This window comes from Mobula hypostoma, chromosome 22 (assembly GCF_963921235.1).
Source record: "Mobula hypostoma chromosome 22, sMobHyp1.1, whole genome shotgun sequence".
Taxonomy (NCBI): domain Eukaryota; kingdom Metazoa; phylum Chordata; class Chondrichthyes; order Myliobatiformes; family Myliobatidae; genus Mobula; species Mobula hypostoma.
In genome coordinates this window covers 33,295,883-33,316,976 of record NC_086118.1, presented here as the reverse complement: position 1 = coordinate 33,316,976, position 21,094 = coordinate 33,295,883, and the positions used below count along the sequence as shown (strand labels likewise).

At 42.0% G+C, this 21,094-nt stretch overlaps 1 protein-coding gene across 15 annotated transcripts in view; it reads right to left on the bottom strand.

Annotated features, from left to right (window-relative positions):
• Nucleotides 1-21,094, bottom strand: part of rbfox3a (RNA binding fox-1 homolog 3a) — a 1,578,835-nt gene that overhangs the window by 112,788 nt on the left and 1,444,953 nt on the right. For all 15 annotated transcript variants that reach the window (XM_063074393.1, XM_063074392.1, XM_063074398.1 and 12 more), the window contains one exon: nucleotides 5,724-5,864. In XM_063074393.1, coding sequence (XP_062930463.1) covers nucleotides 5,724-5,864 — 141 coding nt within the window. The remainder of the gene's footprint in view (nucleotides 1-5,723; nucleotides 5,865-21,094) is intronic.

Here is a 21,094-nt window from a genome sequence, read left to right as displayed (position 1 = left end):
CAATCAACTTAATTTAATTTTGTAAATCACCAAACACTTATTGAGGCCCCTTGCAGCAGATCAACTGAACAGACTCACTGGCAGCGTGCCGAATCAGTTGCCAGATTCTCAGCGTAACTGATGCGGAATGGCAGCATCCTAGCGCCGTGCTTCTCACTTCTGAAGGAGGCTAATGTCAGAATTAAGCTGGGGCGTCAACAACAAAGAGTGGCCAGCATGTATGGGGCCTTCACCAAATCTCAGGATGCCAAACGATCGGACATAGGACATTAGGTCCCAGAAATTCAGTATGAAACTGTCAGCATTTCTGACTAACTTCTGCCGTGGTATATCCTTAAAGTATTCATATCAACTGCACTAGACAAACCCTATCTATATATACGGATTTAGATATTTTGGAGCATGTCTGATAATTCAAAATGACTTTGTTTAGGTTCTCAAATGCTCTGTACTCAATTCTGCCTTAAAATCATTATTAAATAATTGTAATTGAAAATCAATGTCTTAGTTATCGTATAAGAATTAGAATATATCCTAATATGGTCAGAAAGGGTCATCAGCATATTAATGTTGAATTACACAAAATCTTGACGATGCTGAGAAAAATCTCTGAATTTTAAAACTGTCCATTTTCCCTAACTTAATGCTTCCTGCTTTCATGGTTAAAGGTGAGAATAGCACACAGTTGGGGAACAGGTGATTTCAGGGGAATTAGATCTTTCCAGGAGATACAATTAACTGCATATGAGAACAGACTTGTTCAATGAATTGAAAAAACAGGCTTTACAAGATGTTGGACAGGAGGAAATTGAAGAGGCGTGTAGATCACTATGCAAACCAAATGTTATGTACGATATTAGTCATACATTAACATGCCCATGCACACTAATTGTGCACAACTGCTGAATAATTCATTTCTTAATTATACAGCACCCAAAGGGCATATCGCAAAATAATTATGGATGAGGAAGATTATTTGCCGATATTAGTTCTTGTGTCCAGGTGTGCAATGAAGATTCCCCAATCCCAGTGCAACCTCTAAATGCTTGTTAAACACAAATACTGAATTTTGACTTCAATGCCTTACAGGGAAATTCATTTTACGTTTTTGTGTTAAGAACTTATTGACATGTTAAAGTTATATTTGACCAGCTGAACCCAGGTTCCCCGTCCCAATTTCTAAAATTAAAACTATATCTGCTATACCAGCTTTTGTGCTCCTCTTTTAGATTGCTTCTCAGATTTAAAGCAAACCAGTGTGCTTGGAGCATGCTGAAAGGGGTGCCACAGTGATTAGCGAGATAGTATTACAGTCAGGGTGTCAGAGTTCAGAGATTGATTCCAGTGCCACCTGTAAGGAGTTTGTATGTTCTCCTTGTGACTGGACGGGTTTCCTCTGGGTGCTCTGATTTCCTCCCACAGTCCCAAGATGTACCGGTTAGTAAGTCAAATGGTCATTGTAAATTGTCCTGTGATTAAGGGGAATTGAGTATAGGAGCAAAGAGGTCCTTCTGCAGTTGTACAGGGCCCTGGTGAGACCACAGCTGGAATATTGTGTACAGTTTTGGTCTCCAAATTTGAGGAAGGACATTATGGCTATTGAGGGAGCGCAGCGTAGTTTCACGAGGTTAATTCCCGGGATGGTGGGACTGTCGTATGTTGATAGATTGGAGCAACTGGGGTTGTATACACTGGAATTTAGAAGGATGAGAGGGGACCTGATTGAAACATATAAGATTATTAGGGGATTGGACAAGCTAGAGGCAGGAAACATGTTCCTGATGTTGGGGGAGTCCAGATCCAGAGGCCACAGTTTAAGAATAAGGGGTAGACAATTTAGAACGGAGTTAAGGAAAAACTTTTTCACACAAAGGGTTGTGGTTCTGTGGAATGCTCTGCCTCAGAAGGCAGTGGAGGCCAATTCTCTGGATTCTTTCAAGAAAGAGTTAGATAGAGCTCTTAAAGATAGCGGAGTGAAGGGATGTGGGGAGAAGGCAGGAAAAGGGTACTGATTGTGGATGATCAGCCATGATCACAGTGAATGGTGGTGCTGGCTTGAAGGGCTGAATGGCCTACTCCTGCACCTATTGTCGATTGATCAGGCGAGGGTTAAGTAGGTGGGTAGCTGTGTGGCACGGTTCGTTGGGCTGGAAGGGTCTGTTCCACACCATATCTCGAACTAAATAAATAAATACTGCATAGTACCAGTTACTTGCCTCATACAGTACTGGATATGGCTGCTTCAACTGACTGGAATCTTTGCTACATTATGGATGGCTAACTGTGTCTAAGTGGCTGACTTCAGTCACAGCTTCATCATGCAGGTTCTCCATAACGTCCAGGTTAGCGCTTTAGATTCACCCTCTGGGGCAATTAACTCTGTGACCAGTTCATCATTATACTGCTGCATCACCCTTTCCTCTAATTCCCGTCGGAATGCGAGTAAGCCTCTACTTAGTGAGGCTTAAGCCTCCGCAGCTTCTGAGAGTGCTTTGCTGATGCAAACAGAAATTGTCTGTTTCTTGTACAACTGATATCGATTGTGAATCAGAGTCCTGGATTAATGCTGCGTGTACCTGCGCAAGTCTTCAGGATGTCCTCAGGACACGCCTTTGACAAGGTTTCAGACTCACTAACAGTCACATTTTGTTTTGCTTTTCATTAATTTGCTGACACTTAATGCAGGCTTTGAGCAAGATTCGGAGCCACAGCAATAATGGGCAATAAGTCTGTTGACTGCTCTTGTTTATTATCAGTCACTTTTTTATTCAAATTAATACCCAGAGGAGAGGATACCTCATAATCTCCAGATTCAATATAACGTGTTGTTATTAGATTCTGCTGGGAAAGGACAAACATTAAGTCTGGCTTTAAGTTTATAAATAATTTAGCTCAGTTGTCAGCCATCTGACCTGTGGGAGAGGCAAACTGCTACGAGCAGATAAAATGTTGCATTCTCCAAAGCGTTACCGCTTTGTAATTTGAGGCAATTCTTTGAGTACAATTACACTGTGCAATGGACCCATTCGTTAACAACGTCATATCTCTTTTTATTGACCAGAGTTGTTATGACTCATGCACCTGAGCCAGGAAGATAAGAAATGGCATGGCCTCGTCCCTTCACCCTGAACGTTCTGGCATATGTCTTGTGTGTGAGCTCCTTTCATAAAGGGAGCTTCTGTAGGTCAGTGAAAAAATTGTACCGGTCATCTGAAGGAAAAGAGGAGCCATAAATGGATTTAATGCTAAAATATTGAAATGAGAAATTAATAAAAGTATATATTGATGGGCTTGCTAAAGATTCTTGTATGCTACCAGCATAAACCAAGTGGGCCAAAAGGCGCATTGTGTGTTTGATTACACTATGTGTATTTCTAAATAAATAAGACCGTAAGACACAGGAGCAGAATTAGGCCATTTGGCCCATCGAGTCTGCTCTGCTATTCAATCACAGCTGATCCTTTTTCTTTCCCCTCCTCAGCCCCACTCCCCGACCTGCTCTCCATATTCTTTGATGCTATGGCCGATGAAGAACCTATCAATCTCCACCTTAAATACACCCAACGACCTGGCCTCCGCAGCTGTCTGTGTAACAGATTCCATAAATTCACCACCCTCTGGCTAAAGAAATTTCTCTGTATCTCTGTTTTAAATGGACACCCCTCTGTCCTGAGGCTGTGCTCTCTTGTCCTCAATGGGAAACATCCTTTCCACATCTACTCTGTCCAGGCCTTTCAACATTCAAAAGGTTTCAATGAGATCCCCCCCTCATCCTTTTAAATTCCAGTGACTACAGGCTCAGAGCTATCAAACTTTCCTCATATGATAGCCCTTTCAATCCCGGAATCATCCTTGTGAACCTTCTCTGAATCCTCTTCAATGCCAGCACATCTTACCTTAGATAAGGAGCCCAAAACTGTTCACAATACTCAAGGTGAGACCTCACCAGTGCCTTATAAAGCCTCAGCATCACATCCCTGCTCTTATTTATAGACCTAAGTAAATGCAGGAAAAATGATCTAGTGTCCATTCATTTTTGTTTCTAAGTAAGAACTGGAATTCGACTCCAGATTCCATATTCACAGTGGGATGGTGGAAACCTGATTAGTTGAGGAGTAACCAATCAGGAGCGACAGACTATGGGGGTATAAGTACCACTGGACTAGACATGCCCAGGCATCGTCTCTGATGAAGTTGGCAAGCTTGTCATCGAAACGTCAGTTAACATCGATACCTGCACCCGGCTGGAAGCCCGAGGAGAGTTTATTCATCAGATAAATGTATCCTCTGTTTCTTGTGTTAAATGTACAATGCAGTTGCAGATATTTCCACTTTAAGTATTGATATATACAATACTTTATCCAGAATATTTCTTACTAAGAAAAGACAGAAATAATGAGGGTGTGGGGCAAGGTTTAGCACGGCAAGATGGGCATGAATGGTAGACACAGTTTTACAAGGACATTGGTTTGGGCTACTTGATTGGAGACTCATTAAATGCAGGCAATGCCAGAGAGTCCTCACTTAGTGCAGTGCGGCTTCCTAACATCCTATTAAAAGTCTTATCCTCCCTTCCATGCAATTGAAGCAAAAGGAAATTGAACAAAAGCCCTTCTCCACAAGTTCATTACATAAACTACTGGCAAAGGAATGAATGCAGCACAAAGAAGGCACTTGCTTGAAGTGGTCATTAAGTGAGAGCTGTGCTAATTCGGAAGCCAGTTTTCACAGGAAAAGAATCTTTCACCAGAATCTCAGCATGTTGATGACCACAGGCCAATCGTATCGAGCTTGGTATACAAGACCAAATTTCATCGGAAGCCCTGGCCAAACAGAAATAATGGCATAGTGGATATTACCTGTCAAGTTTCAAGTTTCCAGCGCCACGTGTAACAATAGCTGCAGGAGAATGGCTAAGAAACTTAATTAATAGACCCATTAATTAGAAAATCCACCCATCTATTCTTTTTGTATCATGGTTCTGCAATGTAAATTTAGATCTCTGTAAAAATCATTCAGTTAGGTGTTCGGGACATTTAGTTCAACAAATGTAAGTTATGTCCTTGTATTTTTAAACCAGATGAACACTTCTGTGATATTTGAAAATAAATTATTAATATTTCAATTTTTTGCATAAGGGAACAGGAAGTCAGATTCACAAGACAGCCATTTCTGGACAGGAAGCATCTGTTTCTTGATTCAGTCAATGATTTTCACTATCAAGCAAGCCACCTTCTGCAACTGAACTATGCACCGCTTGAGAGAGAGGGTTTGGGTATAAATGAGCAGGGACATGGTGCTGGACGTGTTTTAACTTCATGTAGTTCAAAGTGACAGCCCTACTAGAGGCAGGTGTCCTGTTCCACGTTGAATTAAAACAATAGTTTTAAGCACATTTTCATTCTGTAAATTGGCAGCTGAACAATTGCCAAACGAAGTAATATAGCTTCTTCAAAGCACATGATTTGAAAGATTGGAGTTAAATACAAAATCCTTAATTAAAGCTGCATTTGAAGTGTGCTGCGATTGCTGCAATAAATTGCTACCATCTCTTTCTCCTGTAAAATTACAGTCAATCAACTATTCTGTAAACTATTAAGTCAATAGAGATGGTGCTGCCTGGTTCCAATTCATTTGATTTAGAATGGCAAATGAGAGTGAATATACTTAACATAGCTGAGCTCGAAGTTACTGAACTCAAGGATTAAAAACTCTGCACCTACCCCAAACATTTGTCGCAGGTCAGGGTCTCTGAATCGGAAGGGAATGTTAGAGACATGTAACCTTTTGGGCTGCTGTTTCTCTGTGGTGTCTGATGACTGTAGCTGCTGTGACAAATCTGTCTGTGCGGCTTCATCTGTCTGCTGAGGGAATAGCAAAGGGAAAAGATAAAAACAATAGGCAAGTCACACACAAAGCATGGCAAAAATAGAAGCCTGCTTAAGGTCAGGTCAGACATTCTCATTTTGTTAATACAATGGAAGTTGTACAGTGTGGTATCACCCAAGGGAATGCAGAAAAGGGCAACAAGTTCAGATTACCCATAAACTAGCTCCATATGTCATAATAGATTTTATAAGGAATAACTTTATATGCAAAGTACAGGAAAATAGCGTCCAACCCACCAACTTGGAATCATTTACTTTTTTTTTGAGGTCATAAATTGGCTGAACTGGTGGAATCACTCGCTGGTTGCTCCTTGCCAGCAAAGCAAATCCCTTATCGGGAACTGTGAGTGAGGAATTAGTGGAGCATTTGGTCAACTAAGTGGCAAGACATCTCTGGCTGAGCGAGACCTAAGGATGTGAGAGTCTCTGGCTTAGTATGGGCACTTGGATGAGGTGGCGTATCATGTTCAATTATGAAGTGGCCTTGCATGTTCAATTATGAAGTATAAAGGAGTTTCTTGTTGAAATTATCTACGATACCTTTCTAAAGTGTTACTTGCATGAATGTTTTGCAACCTGTAAAGTACTTCTGGAGTGTGCAGTCATTAAATATATCCAAGGTTGTAACTGATTGGTGAAGATCATTAGAGTGTCCTTGTTCCTGATCTACATATTGTGACATTACTTTTCATGTCTTTCATGATAACTCACTCACTGGCCACTTTATTAGGTACACCCATGCACTTGGTCAGTAATGCAGATATCTAATCAGCCAATCATGTGGCAGCAACTCAATGCATAAAGCATGCAGACTTGTTCAAAAGGTTCAGTTGCTGTTCAGACCAAATATCAGAATGGGGAAGAAATGTGATCTAAGTGACTTTGACCGTGGAATGATTGTTGGTGTTAGACAGGACGGTTTGAGTATCTCAGAAACTGTTGATCTTCTGGGATTTCCATGCACAACAATTTCTAAGGTTTACAGAGAATGGTGTGAAGAACAAAAAAAAATCCAGTGAACGGCGGTTCTCTGTGGAAAACGGCTTGTTATTGAGAGAGGTCAGAGGAGAATGATTAATCTGGTGCTAGTGGACAGGGAGGTTATAATAACTCAGTTAACAAAGCATTACAATAGTGGTGTGCAGAAGAGCATCTCTGAATGCACAACAGTTCAAACCTTGAAGTGGATGGGCTACAGCAGCAGAAGACTATGAACATACACTCAAAGGCTAATTTATTAGATATAGGAGGTACCTAATAAAGTGGCCGCTCAGTAAATATGTCTTCACCCACAACCTGGCACTGTCACTGTGTTGGTTTTGCATTTGTTTGCAGGAATAATTTGCAGAAATACCCTGTAGTATTTCAGACCTACAGATCTAGTTGCTGCATACACACAGAAATATATATGTGAGTGATATTACAATCTTGCATTGCTATTTTGCAAACATTAAACAAACTTTCTGATTCCTGAATCTGTGTCGTGATGTAATTCAATATTCTTTAGCTTCTAAAGCCTCAATCAATAAGTAAACACATATTTTGCAAAACCCTAGTGTATTTTTATTCCTGGCAGCATCTATAGGAAGAAGTACAGTCGATGTTTTGGGTCGAGACCTTTTGTCAGGACTAACGGAAAAAGAGATAGTACGAGATTTGGAAGTGGGAGGGGGCGGGGGAGACCCGAAATGATAGGAGAAGACAGGAGGGGGAGGGACAGCTAAAAGCTGAGAAGTTGATTGGAAAAAGGGATACAAGGCTGGAGAAGGGGGAGTATTATGGGATGGAAAGCCTTGGAAGAAAGAAAAGGGGAGGGGAGCACCAGAGGAAGATGGAGAACAGGCAAGGAATTATTGCGAGAGGAAAGAGAGAAAATAAATAAATAAATAAGGGATGGGGTAAGAAGGGGAGGTGGGGCATTAACGGAACTTAGAGAAATCAATGGTCATGCCATCAGGTTGGAGGCTACCCAGACGGAATATAAGGTGTTGTTCCTCCAACCTGAGAGTGGCTTCATCTCAACAGTAGAGGAGGCCATGAATTGACATATCAGAATGGGAATGGGACATGGAATTAAAAGGTGTGGCCACTGGGAGATCCTGCTTCCTCTGGCGGACAGAGAGTAGGTGTTCAGAAATGTTTTCTTTCTCTCTTTCCCTCTCAGAATAACTCCTTGCCCATTCTCCATCTTTCTCTGGTGTTTCCCTCCCCCTTCCTTTCTTCCAAGGCCTTCCATCCTATGATCCTCTCCCTTCTCCAGCCTTGTATCCCTTTTGCCAATCAACTTCCCAGCTCTTAGCTTCATCCCTCCCCCTCCTGTCTTCTCCTATCATTTCGGATCTCCCCCTCCCCCTCCCACTTTCAAATCTCTTACTATCTCTTTTTCCCGTTAGTCCTGACGAAGGGTCTCAACCCGAAACGTTGACTGTACTTCTTCCTATAGATGGTGCCTGGCCTGCTGTGTTCCACCGGCATTTTGTGTGTGTTGCTTGAATTTCCAACATCTGCAGATTTTCCTGTGTTTTTTATTTTTATTCCTACCTTCTTTGAAAATAAAGAGAATTCTCGAGCCAGGACTTATCTGCAAGATAGAACAAATAATTTTGGGGGAACTGGCAATATTAGTGCCAATAAGGACCGGGCACATAACGTTCTACGTACACCGATGAGTCAGGTACGTTGAAGGATTTTCCAGGGGTAGAGTGTTTGGCAGAGTGGCCAGGTGTCTCCAATCCCACAGCAGCTTCCAACCTCTGTTAAGAAACTGGGAAACACTTTGTTGGATATTCCAGCCCAGAAAGTTGGCCGCTTATGACCGCTGTGATTACATGAAAATAATTGTTCCATTTTCAACCAGGATGCAGACATGTGACTTTGACCTACCAGAAGTTGATGGAAAGAATTAGGAATATTCTGAAGAAATAGGATCTAGGGCTTTCCTGGAGTATATGAGGAATAAACTCTTCTTGGGCTTCCAGCAGGGTACAGGTATCGATTATAACCGACGTTTTGACGCCAAACCCAGACATCATCCCTGAAGAAGATGGCAGAGTTTGTCATCGAAACATCGGTTATAATCGATACCTGTACCTGGCTGGAAGCCCGAGAAGAGTTTATTCGTTCTAAAGAAGTACTTTTTTTCTGGTGACCACACTCAACAAGTTAAATTGTCATTCGTTTACTGGTCTGTCTTCCTGGTTGAAATTATTTATGTGCCCAAAACAAAACGTCGCTCCCCAGTTCCTAAATATATGACATAATTGTAATTTTTGATGCATTTCCATACTTTAACATTGTGCAGAATGTTTCATAAATGGTAGAGAAATGTGTGGCCGGCTGGTGGAGTAGTGGCATCAGCGCCGGACTTCGGAGCGAAGGCTCCCGAGTTCGAATCCAGCCAGCTCCCTTGCATGCTTTCCATCCGTGCTGGGTTGAGCATTGAGCCTCGTAAATTTGGCCTCGTAAAAATAAGAAAGCCTGCTGAAAAAACACCGTCATGACAGCACCCCAACAACTCTGCTCAGAGTTAAAGGCTTTATATATACATACTAGAGAAAAGTGACTATGTAATTATTATACCTTATGCAATAGCTGTGTCCTTTAGAACAACATGACAACACCAACATAAATATTGCTTTACTTAGGGACCATGCATAGTCACAACCAGATGTACCATGTGATCAGGACTCATACTGCTGTTCTCATACCCTTCCTCCATCATTTCTTTGGGAAAAGCAGAACAAATTAACCAGTAAAGCAAAACTGTACCACATATTACTCGTATAAGGTCAATCTTCCACAATTATAATGCTAATATCTTTAGCATGCATGTTGTGGAAATCATTACTTCTAACTAATAAACCATAACCCAAAAAAACTTCCACATAATCAAACATAAAGGAACAGTACCTAGAACATTGTACAGTACTGCACAGGATATCGTGCCAAACTAATTAAACTAGTAATTAAATGCCTAACGAAATTAATCCTTCTGCCTTCATTAACCCCTTCTGCCTACTGAGTTGAGAGATCCATATTGAAACCAGGCAGAAGCTTCAGATCACTGCATTCCCTCTCTATAATCTCCTTTGGCATTTCTAATTTCTGACAATTCACATCTAATCATCTCCAGATTTCAGTTCTCCAACAAGCTATGACCAACTCCCAAAGCCGTAAACTCTGGAATTCTCTCCCAAAGCCTCTCTTGTCCAATCCTCACACATTCTTTGGGATTCTCCTGAAAACCTCCCTCTTTGACCAAGTTTTTTAAGATTCAAGATTGCTTAATGTCATTTCCGTTACACAAGCATAAAGGAGAAAGAAATAGTTGTTACTCTGGATCCAATACAGCACAACAAAACTCACAATAAAATAAAGAACACAATAATTTTAAAAAAAACACAATAAATATAAATACGTACGAGAGCTTACATACATAGATTGATCATATGCTCATAAAGTGATGCTTGGTACAGTAGTGTCGGAACATGAGGTGACTGAATGGAAATGATAATGTAGTGGTGGTGGGGAATGTTGTGGGATGAGATAGTGGGTGAAGGTATTGAGCAAATGGATATCAGGGGATCGTCAAAGGTTCATACTTGGTGGGTTTTTTTAGTGAAGAGCAAGGTCTGGCCCTTGTGCTATACTGCTCAGTCACATGATACTGATGCACGGTAACGTGAGAAAGCCTGGATTAATTGTAAGATGATAAGAGGCTTAGACAGAGTGGACAGCCAGAGACTTCTACCCAGGGCAGAAATAACTGATGGGGCGGGGGGGAAGGGGAAGTGGAAAACACAATTTTAATGTGATTGGAGTAAAGCACCCTGTACAGGGGGATGTCAGAGGTAAGATTTTTACACAGAGAGTAGTAGGTGCATGGAATGCCTTGTGCTAGTGGTAGGGGCAGATACATTAGAGATAGTTAAGAAACTCTTAGATAGGGATATACTGCAGATGATAGAAAAAATGAAGGGCTACATAGAAGAGAAGGATTAGGTTGATTTCAGAGTAGGTTAAAATGGTGGCATAACATTGTGGGCTGAAGGGCCTGTACTGTTCTATGTTCTATTATATCATATTATCAACAGAATCTGGTTTACCGTGTGTTCCCAGTGGCCTGGATTTTGACAGGTCTTGCCAACAAATGCAGAAGGACTGAATTTACAGCCAAGGTCTACTTGTGATTTCCTTGCTGTTGCGAGACTCTGCGTGGAGTCAAACAATGGAGCATACATTTATTTACGCCGGGAATCTGCTCCCATACGCTGCACCAGGTTAACGTTGCTGCAGTATCTCAAACCGCATTCATCTCAATGGGGTTTCAAACAAGAGAAGTCAGAATGCCAGTTGTATTTTGATTATCAATGCATCTTTCAGTATCCCTAATTAGTTAATAGTGTTTTTGGAGCATTTTTATTCAATTTCACCTTTTAATATCTGAGGTAAGTTTAGATTGTTTGTTTTATTTTTAATATTGCTAAATGTTGCTAAATATTAGAGATAATCAGAATTGCTGTCAGCTTTGTCAGACTGTCCAACCACAGTCCCTGTTTATGTTGTCTGAGGGCCTATCACTGCTCAGGGCCTTGTTGGTCAATCCTGGGAGTGGCTGGAACAGCAAAATAGCAAGGCCAGCAGGTAAGGGTGATGGGCACTAAAAGAAAATCCTAAAAATTGCCATGATACTCAGGATCGGTTAATAAGGAGAGTAAGAACATTATAAACACAAAAGATTCTGCAGATGCTGGAAATCCAGAGGAACACATACAAAATGCTGGAGGAACTCAGGAGTTCAGGTAGCATCTATGGAAATGAATAAACAGTTGACGTTTCAGTCTGAGACCCTGTTTCAGGACTGGAAAGGAAGGGAGAAGATGGCAGAATGAAACGGTGGCGGGGAGAGGGAGTAAGCTAGCTAGAAGATGATAGATGAAGCCAGGTGTGTGGGAAAAGTAAAGGGCTTGAGAGGAAGTAATCTGATAGGAGAGGAGAGTGGACCACGGCAGAAAGGAGATTGGTAAGAGGCCAGAGTGGGAAATAGTAGATGAGGGAATTTCTTTAGCTGGAAGGAAAAATCAACGTTCATGTCACCAGGTTGGTGGCTACCTAGGCAGAATATTAGGAGTTGCTCTTCCACCCAGAGAGTGGCCTCACTGTGACAAAAGAGGAGGCCATGGATTGACATATCATAATGGGCTTGGGGATAGGAATTAAAATGCTTGACCTCTAGGAAATTCTACTTTTGGTCTATGGAGCGGAGGTGCTCGACAAAGCAGCTCCACAGTGTAGGGGAGGCTGTTTTCGGAGCACCAGATACAATAGACATCCCCAAAAGATTCACAGCTGAACTATTACCTTACCTGGAACAACTGCTTAGGGCCCTGAATGCAGGTGAGGGAGGAGGTGAAAAGGCAGGTGTGGCACTTTGGCTGTTTGCAGGGATAAGCACCATGAAGGAGATTAGGGTAGGGGGATGAATGACTAAGGGAATTACTGAGGGAGTGATCCCTGTGGAAAGTGGAGAGGGGAGAGATAGTGAAGTTGTGTTAGATGGTAGGATCCTATTGAAAATAGTGGAGGCTGATGTGTTGGATGCAGAGGCTTGTGGCATTTGTAGGTGAAGAATAAAGGAACTCTATTCCTGGTAAGGCGGCAGGAAGATAGGGTGAGTGCAGCTGTCCAAGAAATGGAGGAGATGCAGGTGAGGGCAACAGCAATGGTGGAGGAAGGAAAACCCAGTTGCTTGAAGAAGGAGGACATGTCCTGGAAAGGAAGCCCTCATCCTGGGAACAGATATGGCAGAGACAAAGTAACTGAGAAAAGAGAATACCATTTTTATGGAGACAGCGTGGGAAGAAATATTGCCATGGGAATTGGTGGGTTTACAAAAGATGTCGGTTGATAAATTGTCTTCAGAGATGGAGACAGAGAGTTTGAGAGAGGGGAGGGAAGTATCAGAAATGGATCAAGTAAACTTAAGGGCAGGTTGGAAGTCGGACATAAAGTTGATGAAATTGATGAGCTCAGCATGGGTGCATGAAGCAGCACCAATGCAGTCATCAACGAAGCAAAGGAAGAGTTGTGGAGCATTACTGGGAAGGCTTGGAACATGGACTGTTCAATGAACAGGCATGCATAGCTGAGGCACATGTGAGTGCTCATGCTACCCCTTGAGTCTGGAAAGAACATTAGCTGGCCATTGTCAGCACCAAATGGGACTTCTTCAAAGGGATTTCTTGCATTGAAAAAAAAAGATTCTAGTGTGCTAGAAAAGCCAACAATAGCAGACACTCAAAAGCTGAAATAAGCAAAAAAAGAAAATGCGGGAGATTCTCAGTAGATCAGACTACTTCTGTGGGAAACAAGCAGATTCAACATTTCAGGCTGAAGATTTTCCACTGTTGGCTGTTCCTCTCACCATAGATGCTGCCTGATAACACTGGGCATGCTTCCTGAAAAGAAACAATGTAAAGGTCTTAGGGGAATATAATCAGGTTAAGTGAATGGACAAGGACAAAGTAGATAGAATATAATATGGAAAAATATGACATCACCCACTTTGGAATCAAAAACAGAAATGTGGGGTATTTTTACATTTTAAGAATTTGAAAGGTTGTTCACAAATCATTGAACATTAACATGCAAGTATAGCAGCTAGAAGGCAAAACTAATGAAGTTGCTACTGAGTGTATGTTTGTGTGTTTCTGCTGCTGTAGCCCTTCCACTTAAATGTTCAACATGTTGTGTTCAGCTGTTGTAATGCGTGGTTATTTGAGTTGGTCTTACCTTCCTGTCAGCTTGAACCAGTTTGGCCTTTCTCTTCAGAGCTCTCTCATTAACAAGACATTTTCACCCATAGAATTGCTGCTCATCGGATGTCTTTTGTTTTTTGCACTATTTTCTCTAAACTCTAGAGACTGTTGTGTATGAAAGTTCCAGGAGATCTGCAGTTTCTGAGATACTGAAACCACCCTGTCTGGCACCAACAGTCATTCATGGCCTCATTCTGATGTTTCTCTGAACAGCATCTGAACTTCTTGACCATATCTGTGTGCTTTTATGCATCGAGTTTCTGCCACATGAATGGCCGATTAGATACTTGCATTAACAAGCAAGTGTACAGAAGTATCTAATAAGGTAGCCATTGAGTGTATATACTGGCTTTTATTGAAGGAGGATTTGAGCATAAGAATGGAGGTATCTTGCTCCAATTATAAAGAGACCTGATGAGATCTCAGCTGGAATATTGTGTAAAGGTCTGGTCTTCCTACCAAAGAAAGAAAATTCTTGCAACTAAGGGAGTTCAGCAAAGGCTCACTGAATTGATGTCTGGGATGGTAAATTTGTCATATGAAAAGAGATTAAGGAAACTGGCTTTATAGTCTTTGGTGTTTAGTAGAACGAGAGATAATCCCTTTAAAATGTACATAATTCTTAAGGAGTTTGACAGGTTGGATACAATTACAATGATTCCCTTGGATGGGGTGTTTAGAATCAAATATCACAGTCCTGGAATAAGGATCCAACCTAAGAGGAAATACCTTCACCCAGAACACTAGAGAACTTTGGAATATACTACTTAAGTGGGCTATGGATGTTTAGTTGATAGATAGATGGATGGAATGATAGATACTTTATTGATCCCAAAGGAGCTTACAGTGTCACAGTAGCATTACAAATGCAGATATACAAATATACAAATGCTAGAAGTGAAGTAAGAAAAAATTTTTTAAAAGTTACCTCAAACAGTTTAATAGGAGGGGGTCATCACTTCCCTGGTTGACTCATTATAAAGCCTAATGGCCAAGGGTAAGAATGACCTCATACAGCACTCTTTGGAACAATGCTGTTGTCCTAGTCTATGACTAAAAGTGCTCCTCTGTTCAGTCAAGGTGGCATGTAGAGGGTGAGAAACATTGCCCAGAATTGCCAGCATTTTCCGTAGAGTTCTTTGTTCTATCACAGCCTCCAACGTGTCCAGTTTGACTCTCAACAGAGCCAGCCTTTCTAATCTGTTTATTAAGTCTGTTGGTATCACCTGTGTTGATGCCATTTCCCTAGCACACCACCACATAGAAGATTGTTCTGGCAACAACAGACTGGTAGAACATGTGAAGGAGAGGACTGCATACTCCAAAGGACCTCAGTCTCCTCAGGAAATTGAGGCGACTCTGGACCTTCTTGTACACAGCCTCTGTGTTGGTGCTCCACTCAAGTCTGTCATCCAGATGCACCCCCAGGTACTTGTAGGTCCTCACCACATCCACATCCTCACCATCAATAGTAACAGGGAGCAGTGCAGGCTAAGTCTTCCTAAACTCCATCACCATCTCCTCTGTCTTACAGATGATGAACTGCAGATGATTCAGCTTGCACCATTTGACAAAGTCCTCCACCAGGGCCCTATATTCATCCTCCCATCCTCCCTTTATACACCCAACTATTGCTGAGTCATCAGATAATTTCTGCAGACAACATGACTCAGTGTTGTATCTAAAGTCCGAGGTATACAGGGTAAACAAGAAGAGAGCCAATGCAGTCCTGTGGGGCCCCAGTGCTGCTTATAGCCATGTCTGACACACAACTCTGAAGCCACAAAAGCTGTGGTCTGCCAGTCAAGTAGTCCATTATCCAGGATAAAATGGAAGTGCCAACCTGCATTGAATGGAGTTTTCCCCCCAGCAATGAGGGCTGTATGGTATTGAAGGCACTTAAGAGATCAACAACATAACCCTCACAGTGCTGCCCTGCTTATCCAAATAGGAGTAGGCTTTGTTCGGCAGATAGATGATAGCATCATCGACTCCAATGTGCTCCTGGTAGGCAAACTGCAGGGGATTGAGTGCTGATCTGACCAAGGGTCGGAGATGAGCTAGGACCAGCCTCTCTCGGGTCTTCATGATGTGTGAGGTCAGGGCCACTGGACGGTAGTTATTCAAGACTTTCAGTTGTCCCTTCTTGGGAACTGGGACCACACACGATGGTTTCCACACAGTCATCACCCTTTCCAGGCTGAGACTCAGATTGAAAATGTGCTGGAGAACTCCGAACAGCTGCTCAGCACACTCCTTCAGGAGCTTGGGGTTCACACTTTCTGATCTCAATGCTCAATCTCAGTCTGAGTTTTGCCAGAGCCCTTCTCACCGGCTCGGTAGTGAAGGTGAGTCGGTGATGTCTGGGAAGTTGGTGCAAGGTGGGGGCTGAGGGAGGTGAAGATCAAGACGATAGCAGTTGGTATGTGGAGTTGTGGATAGTAGGTGCAAGGCAAGGAGGGGATGTAGAAAGTGGTAGCCTGTGTTGTTCATCCACATGTTGAGCTGGAGGGGGGAGGAGGGTGGAGGGGAGGTGTTGGTGCTGAGGGAGCATTGGGTGCCTCGGCACATGGACTGGTGTGCTGAGGGGGGTGTGGACAGGAGGACAATGGTCAAACCTATTGAAGAATTGGGTTAACTCATTAGCCCATTCACGGCTGCATTGCGAGGCTCTACAGTGAGGCTGATTGAAGCCAGTGATGCTCTTCGTGCCTCTCCACACCTTCCGTGTGCCACTCTGCCCAAACTTCTTCTCCAGCTCTCTCCTGTAGTCCTCTTTAGCCACCTTCATCTTCTCCTTTAGCTCCCTCTGAACTGCCTCCTGATCTAAAGGGTCTCTTTTTTGTGGTTGAGAAGAGCTTTTAGATCACTGGTGACCCATGGTTTGTTGTTAGGGAAGCAGTGAACAGTCCTTGTATTACAGTGTCCACCACAGAAGTTGATGTAGCCAGTGATGCAAACAGTAAGTCTGTTAATGTCCTCCCCATATGGTTCACAAAGCATATTCTAGCCAGTAACCTCAAAGCCGCCCTTCAAGGCCTCGGTGGCCTCTGGAAACAATTTCTTTACTATCTTGGTGGTAGCTAGATTTTGCAGTACTTTGGGCTTTTACAAGGGAATGAGGTGAACCAGACTGTGATCTGATCTTCCAAATGGGGGGAGTGCTTTAGAGATGTAGACATCGTTAATATTTGCATATAGGAGATCCAATGTTTTATTAGAATCTGTGTGAGACAGATCAATAGATTTTCAGATATTAAAGGAATCAGCCTATGGGATCAGTACAGGAAAGTGGCACTGAGGTAAAATATGAGCAGTGCAGTTATTTAGTGGTAGAGTAGGTATAGGAGTCTAAATAGTCCACTCCTGCTTGTAGTTCTTATGTTCTGCTGACCTTTTCAAGCATCTTCAGTTTTAAAATCACAGGCTCCTATTAGACAACTGCAAAATTTGTTATTATTGCTAACCAGAAACTACTCTGCAAAGTTTTACAGCAGTAGAAAATCTCACAGCAATTTCTGACCTTCCTGAATTGTTTAGTTTAATTCATTTTCTTCACTTTAAAAAGTCCTCCGCTGTCAGTTTTGGTATTTTGTCGACCATCACTCGAGTACCGTTTGCAAACAAAGTACTCGTGTCACGTAAGTCCTGATTGTTACAATCAATCTTTGGAGGTGTTTATCTCTTTCACTCTACAGTTCGGAATTTGAGTTGCAGACTGCTTAGCAGATTGGATAGTTTAATTTTCCTTCTACCGACATGATGCTGTTCAGGATTCAAACTGAGTGCTTCCGTGACAGCTGAGAGAAAACAAAACCATCCACAATGTTCCAGCTACCAGTAACTTCAGTGCATCTGAATGCGCAGAGCGGAATACAGCTAATGGCTAATGCCATCACGCACGCTTGGTGTCATTGACAAAAGCTGCATTCCCCCCTCCAAGACTTTCTCAGGCCAGAACGTAAGGCAGCATTTGTAAAAGGTGCCCTTGGAAGTACTTACTAAAGAGAGTGAAATGGCAAAATGAACAATGCTGCCCTAGCACATTTCATAACCAGAGCACTTTCCACTTAATCAAAGAGCAATTGTGGTTTATTCATTCTCCAAAAGATGGCAATAAAAAAAATTCTGATAATTAGTCTTAGGTGTTGGTTGTGTGGTAAATATTCACCCTTGCTCCTGGCATGGATGTTCTACTTTCACTGATAAAGCAAATGCAAACCTCTGTGGCAGCTGCACTCCCTCACCTGAAACTCAGCATATTGAACAGGGCTATGTTCCCTTTTAAGTTAGGTATGCTCACACTCTTGATTGGGATTCACATTCACAAACACCTAATTCAGAAGTGAGACTGTTAGCTGACACTGGTTTTCTGTATTCATAAGCATGATGAACCTGATCACTTGCTACTAGATACAATTTCTAGACCAATGAAACTTCAGGAGTTAAGTTAACTCTGATTATAATCTCAAAGTCCAGAAAGATATAGATAGGAATATTTTTACAAACAGTATTTCTGTGGAAGTGACAATGCGATGGATCATTCTGAATTCTAAATTTACCACCTGCAATATTCACCAGCCTACAGTCAATTGTTTTGGGTTGCTGAAAGCGTGTGGACTTTCCACGATTCAACATGGCAGTATGGAATCAGAGATGAGTTGAACAATAAAGAAGAGCTGTTGAACTTCTGGTAGAAGTTACGTATTACCTGGCTCAGTATGTTCACTTTAAACACCTAAAAATGTGAAGCATGGTAATTCAGTCTGAACATCAGCACTTCACTACGTTAGCTAGAAATGAAAGATAATTGACTAATTCAAGGAGGAAGCTTGAATTTCATGACAGAGTGGGTCTGAGGGCGAAACAAGTTTGAGATTGTCTTCAGAATTTGTACTTTAAAACTAGCGCACCAAAATCAAAATGGAGAACATAGGCTTTTGAACTGAGATAACAAGATTCAATTTATGTTGAAGGAACATCATTTTAAAGGAGAGATTCTCTTATTGGATATGAAACAAGAAGAAAATTATAAATAATACACATCCTTTGGGAAACTTAAAATTATTGCCAGGGTTGGAGGGAGGCTAAGAACGACGTTTCAATTGAGCAACTGCCATCAAAGCAAACTTGAATTTGCTGGACAAGAACCTATAAGTTTAAAATATATAATTACTTGCATTTACCTTAATGCATTTTGGCTTGTGGCAATTGCTGTTTTGTTCCATTGTTAATTCAAGTAAAGTAGACAAATGTGTTAACTTGTTACGGGGAGCTATTTCATCAAGCATTGAGTGAAAATCAACTAACCATCTAACCTAGCACAGCAGGAAAAGTTATAGCAGATGCTGCAATTGGGCACTGTGAAACAAGCTCTTACGTTTTGTCTCTTGTAAAACTTCCACAGTGCAGGCTGATCTAATTTTACCATTTCTAATTACCACTCTGGCAGAATCGTTAATCTCTGCCCATTTAGCTCTTTTTACACTTTATTGGAAACTACTTCAAACCATTTCAAAGCAAAAAGGTTGTAATAAATAAAGGCAACGTCATTATCCTAAGCAGAGTGGATGGAAGGATACTCTGAGAACTTGTATTAAAGCAGGCAGGAAGATATCATACCAAAACGTAAGGCAACATGGCCAAAAAGCACGAAGCAAAATTGATATTAAATTGTATACAATGAGAAGAGAAATGGGAATAAACAGAAAAAGGGCCAAAATATGAATGATAAATCAAAGTCACATGTGCTGAGATAAAAGGTTATAGAGGTCAATGGCTTTGGCTCAGTGCAGTATTGCCTCTTGGCCAACTAATTCAGGACTGGCTCTATGTCAAACAATCCTGCTCTCCTTACAACCTTGCAAGATTCACAGATTTAACCAAATCCCTATTAAATGTTCCAAATAAACCTGCATTCACTTCTACCATCAGCCACGTTTTTTAGACCCGGAAGCTTGTCAGTGTCACACTTTCCATTTTTTTTGCCACTCGCCTCATTTCAAAACCCCAAGTATTTGATCCCTCTACCAATGGGAACAGTTCCTCAATTTCTATCCTTTATGACCTTAAATATTTCAGTTTCACTTCATTGCAGCCTTCTCTGTTGCAAGAAGAACAACCCCAGCTTCTCTCGTGTGACCACATAAACAAAATCCCTCATCCTAGGAATCATTTCCATAAATCCCCTCTATGCATTCTTCAAAGCATTTTCAGCTTTCCTAAAGTGAGGTGCACAGAGCTGCACACAATACTGTAACTGTGGCTGAACCAATATTTTATAAAGATTCATTGTATTTCTGGTAACCATTTCACCCTCTATCCTATCCTCCTTCTGACTTATTTTATTTATTTAGCGATAAAGTGCAGAGCCACGCCATTCCAGCAACCCCACCATCCCGATTAACCGTAGGCTAATCACAGGACCAATTAACCTAACCTGTACGTCTCTGGACCATGAGAAGAAATGGAGCACCTGGGGAAAACCCACTCATTCCACAGGGAGGACGTACAGAGACTTTCCAGAACGGCACTGGAATTATGCTCCGAACTCTGGAAGGCTCCGCGCTGTAATAGCGTCGCCCTATCCGCTACGCTGCCGTGGTCCTCTTGCACACACCCCTTTCTTCCTAAACATTGCCCTCTCTAGCCCCCTATCAGTTTCTCTCTCCACAACTCCCCTCCCCCTCATTGTTCCTATCTTCCCTCCAACCCTTCTTTATTTGGATCCATTCTTAGCCTTCCTTCCTTTCAGGATTCCAAAACTGGTGGCCCTTTGTCGTCTTCCCCTATCACCTCTTAGCTTCTATTGCTACCTGCACCCTTCCCTCCTCTACCTGACTCCATCTACCAACCAATCCCTCATCAGCTGGATCCACCTGTTATTTTCCTGCTTTTTCCCCATTTCTCCCCTTCCCCTTTGGGTACTCTTTCACCTCTACTCCAGTTGAAGGGTCCCAATCTAAAATGTCTACTGCCCTGTTTTCTCTTCACAGATGTTCTGAACTGCTGAGTTCATCCAACAGCTTGTTTTTCTGCTTCATTATGACTTCAATGCTCATATGCTCTTGGGCTTTATTTGTAGAACCCAGATACCAGCTGCTATTTAATCTTTTTGCACCCATTTTAGAATTGTGCCCTGCCATTGTCATTGTTAAAGTGGGGGGCGGGTGGGCAGGGGAAGGAGTACAAACTGGCAATAATAGGTGAGATCAGGTGAGGGGGAAGATGGGTGGATGGAGGGAAGAATTAGGCTTCTTCTCCCTCCACCTTCTTCTTCTGACTTCTTCCCCTTTCCTTTCCAGTCCTGATAAAAGGTCTTGGCCCAAAATGTTAACTGTTTGGTCCTCTCCATTGATGCCGATTTCCTCCAGCATTTTGTGTGTATTG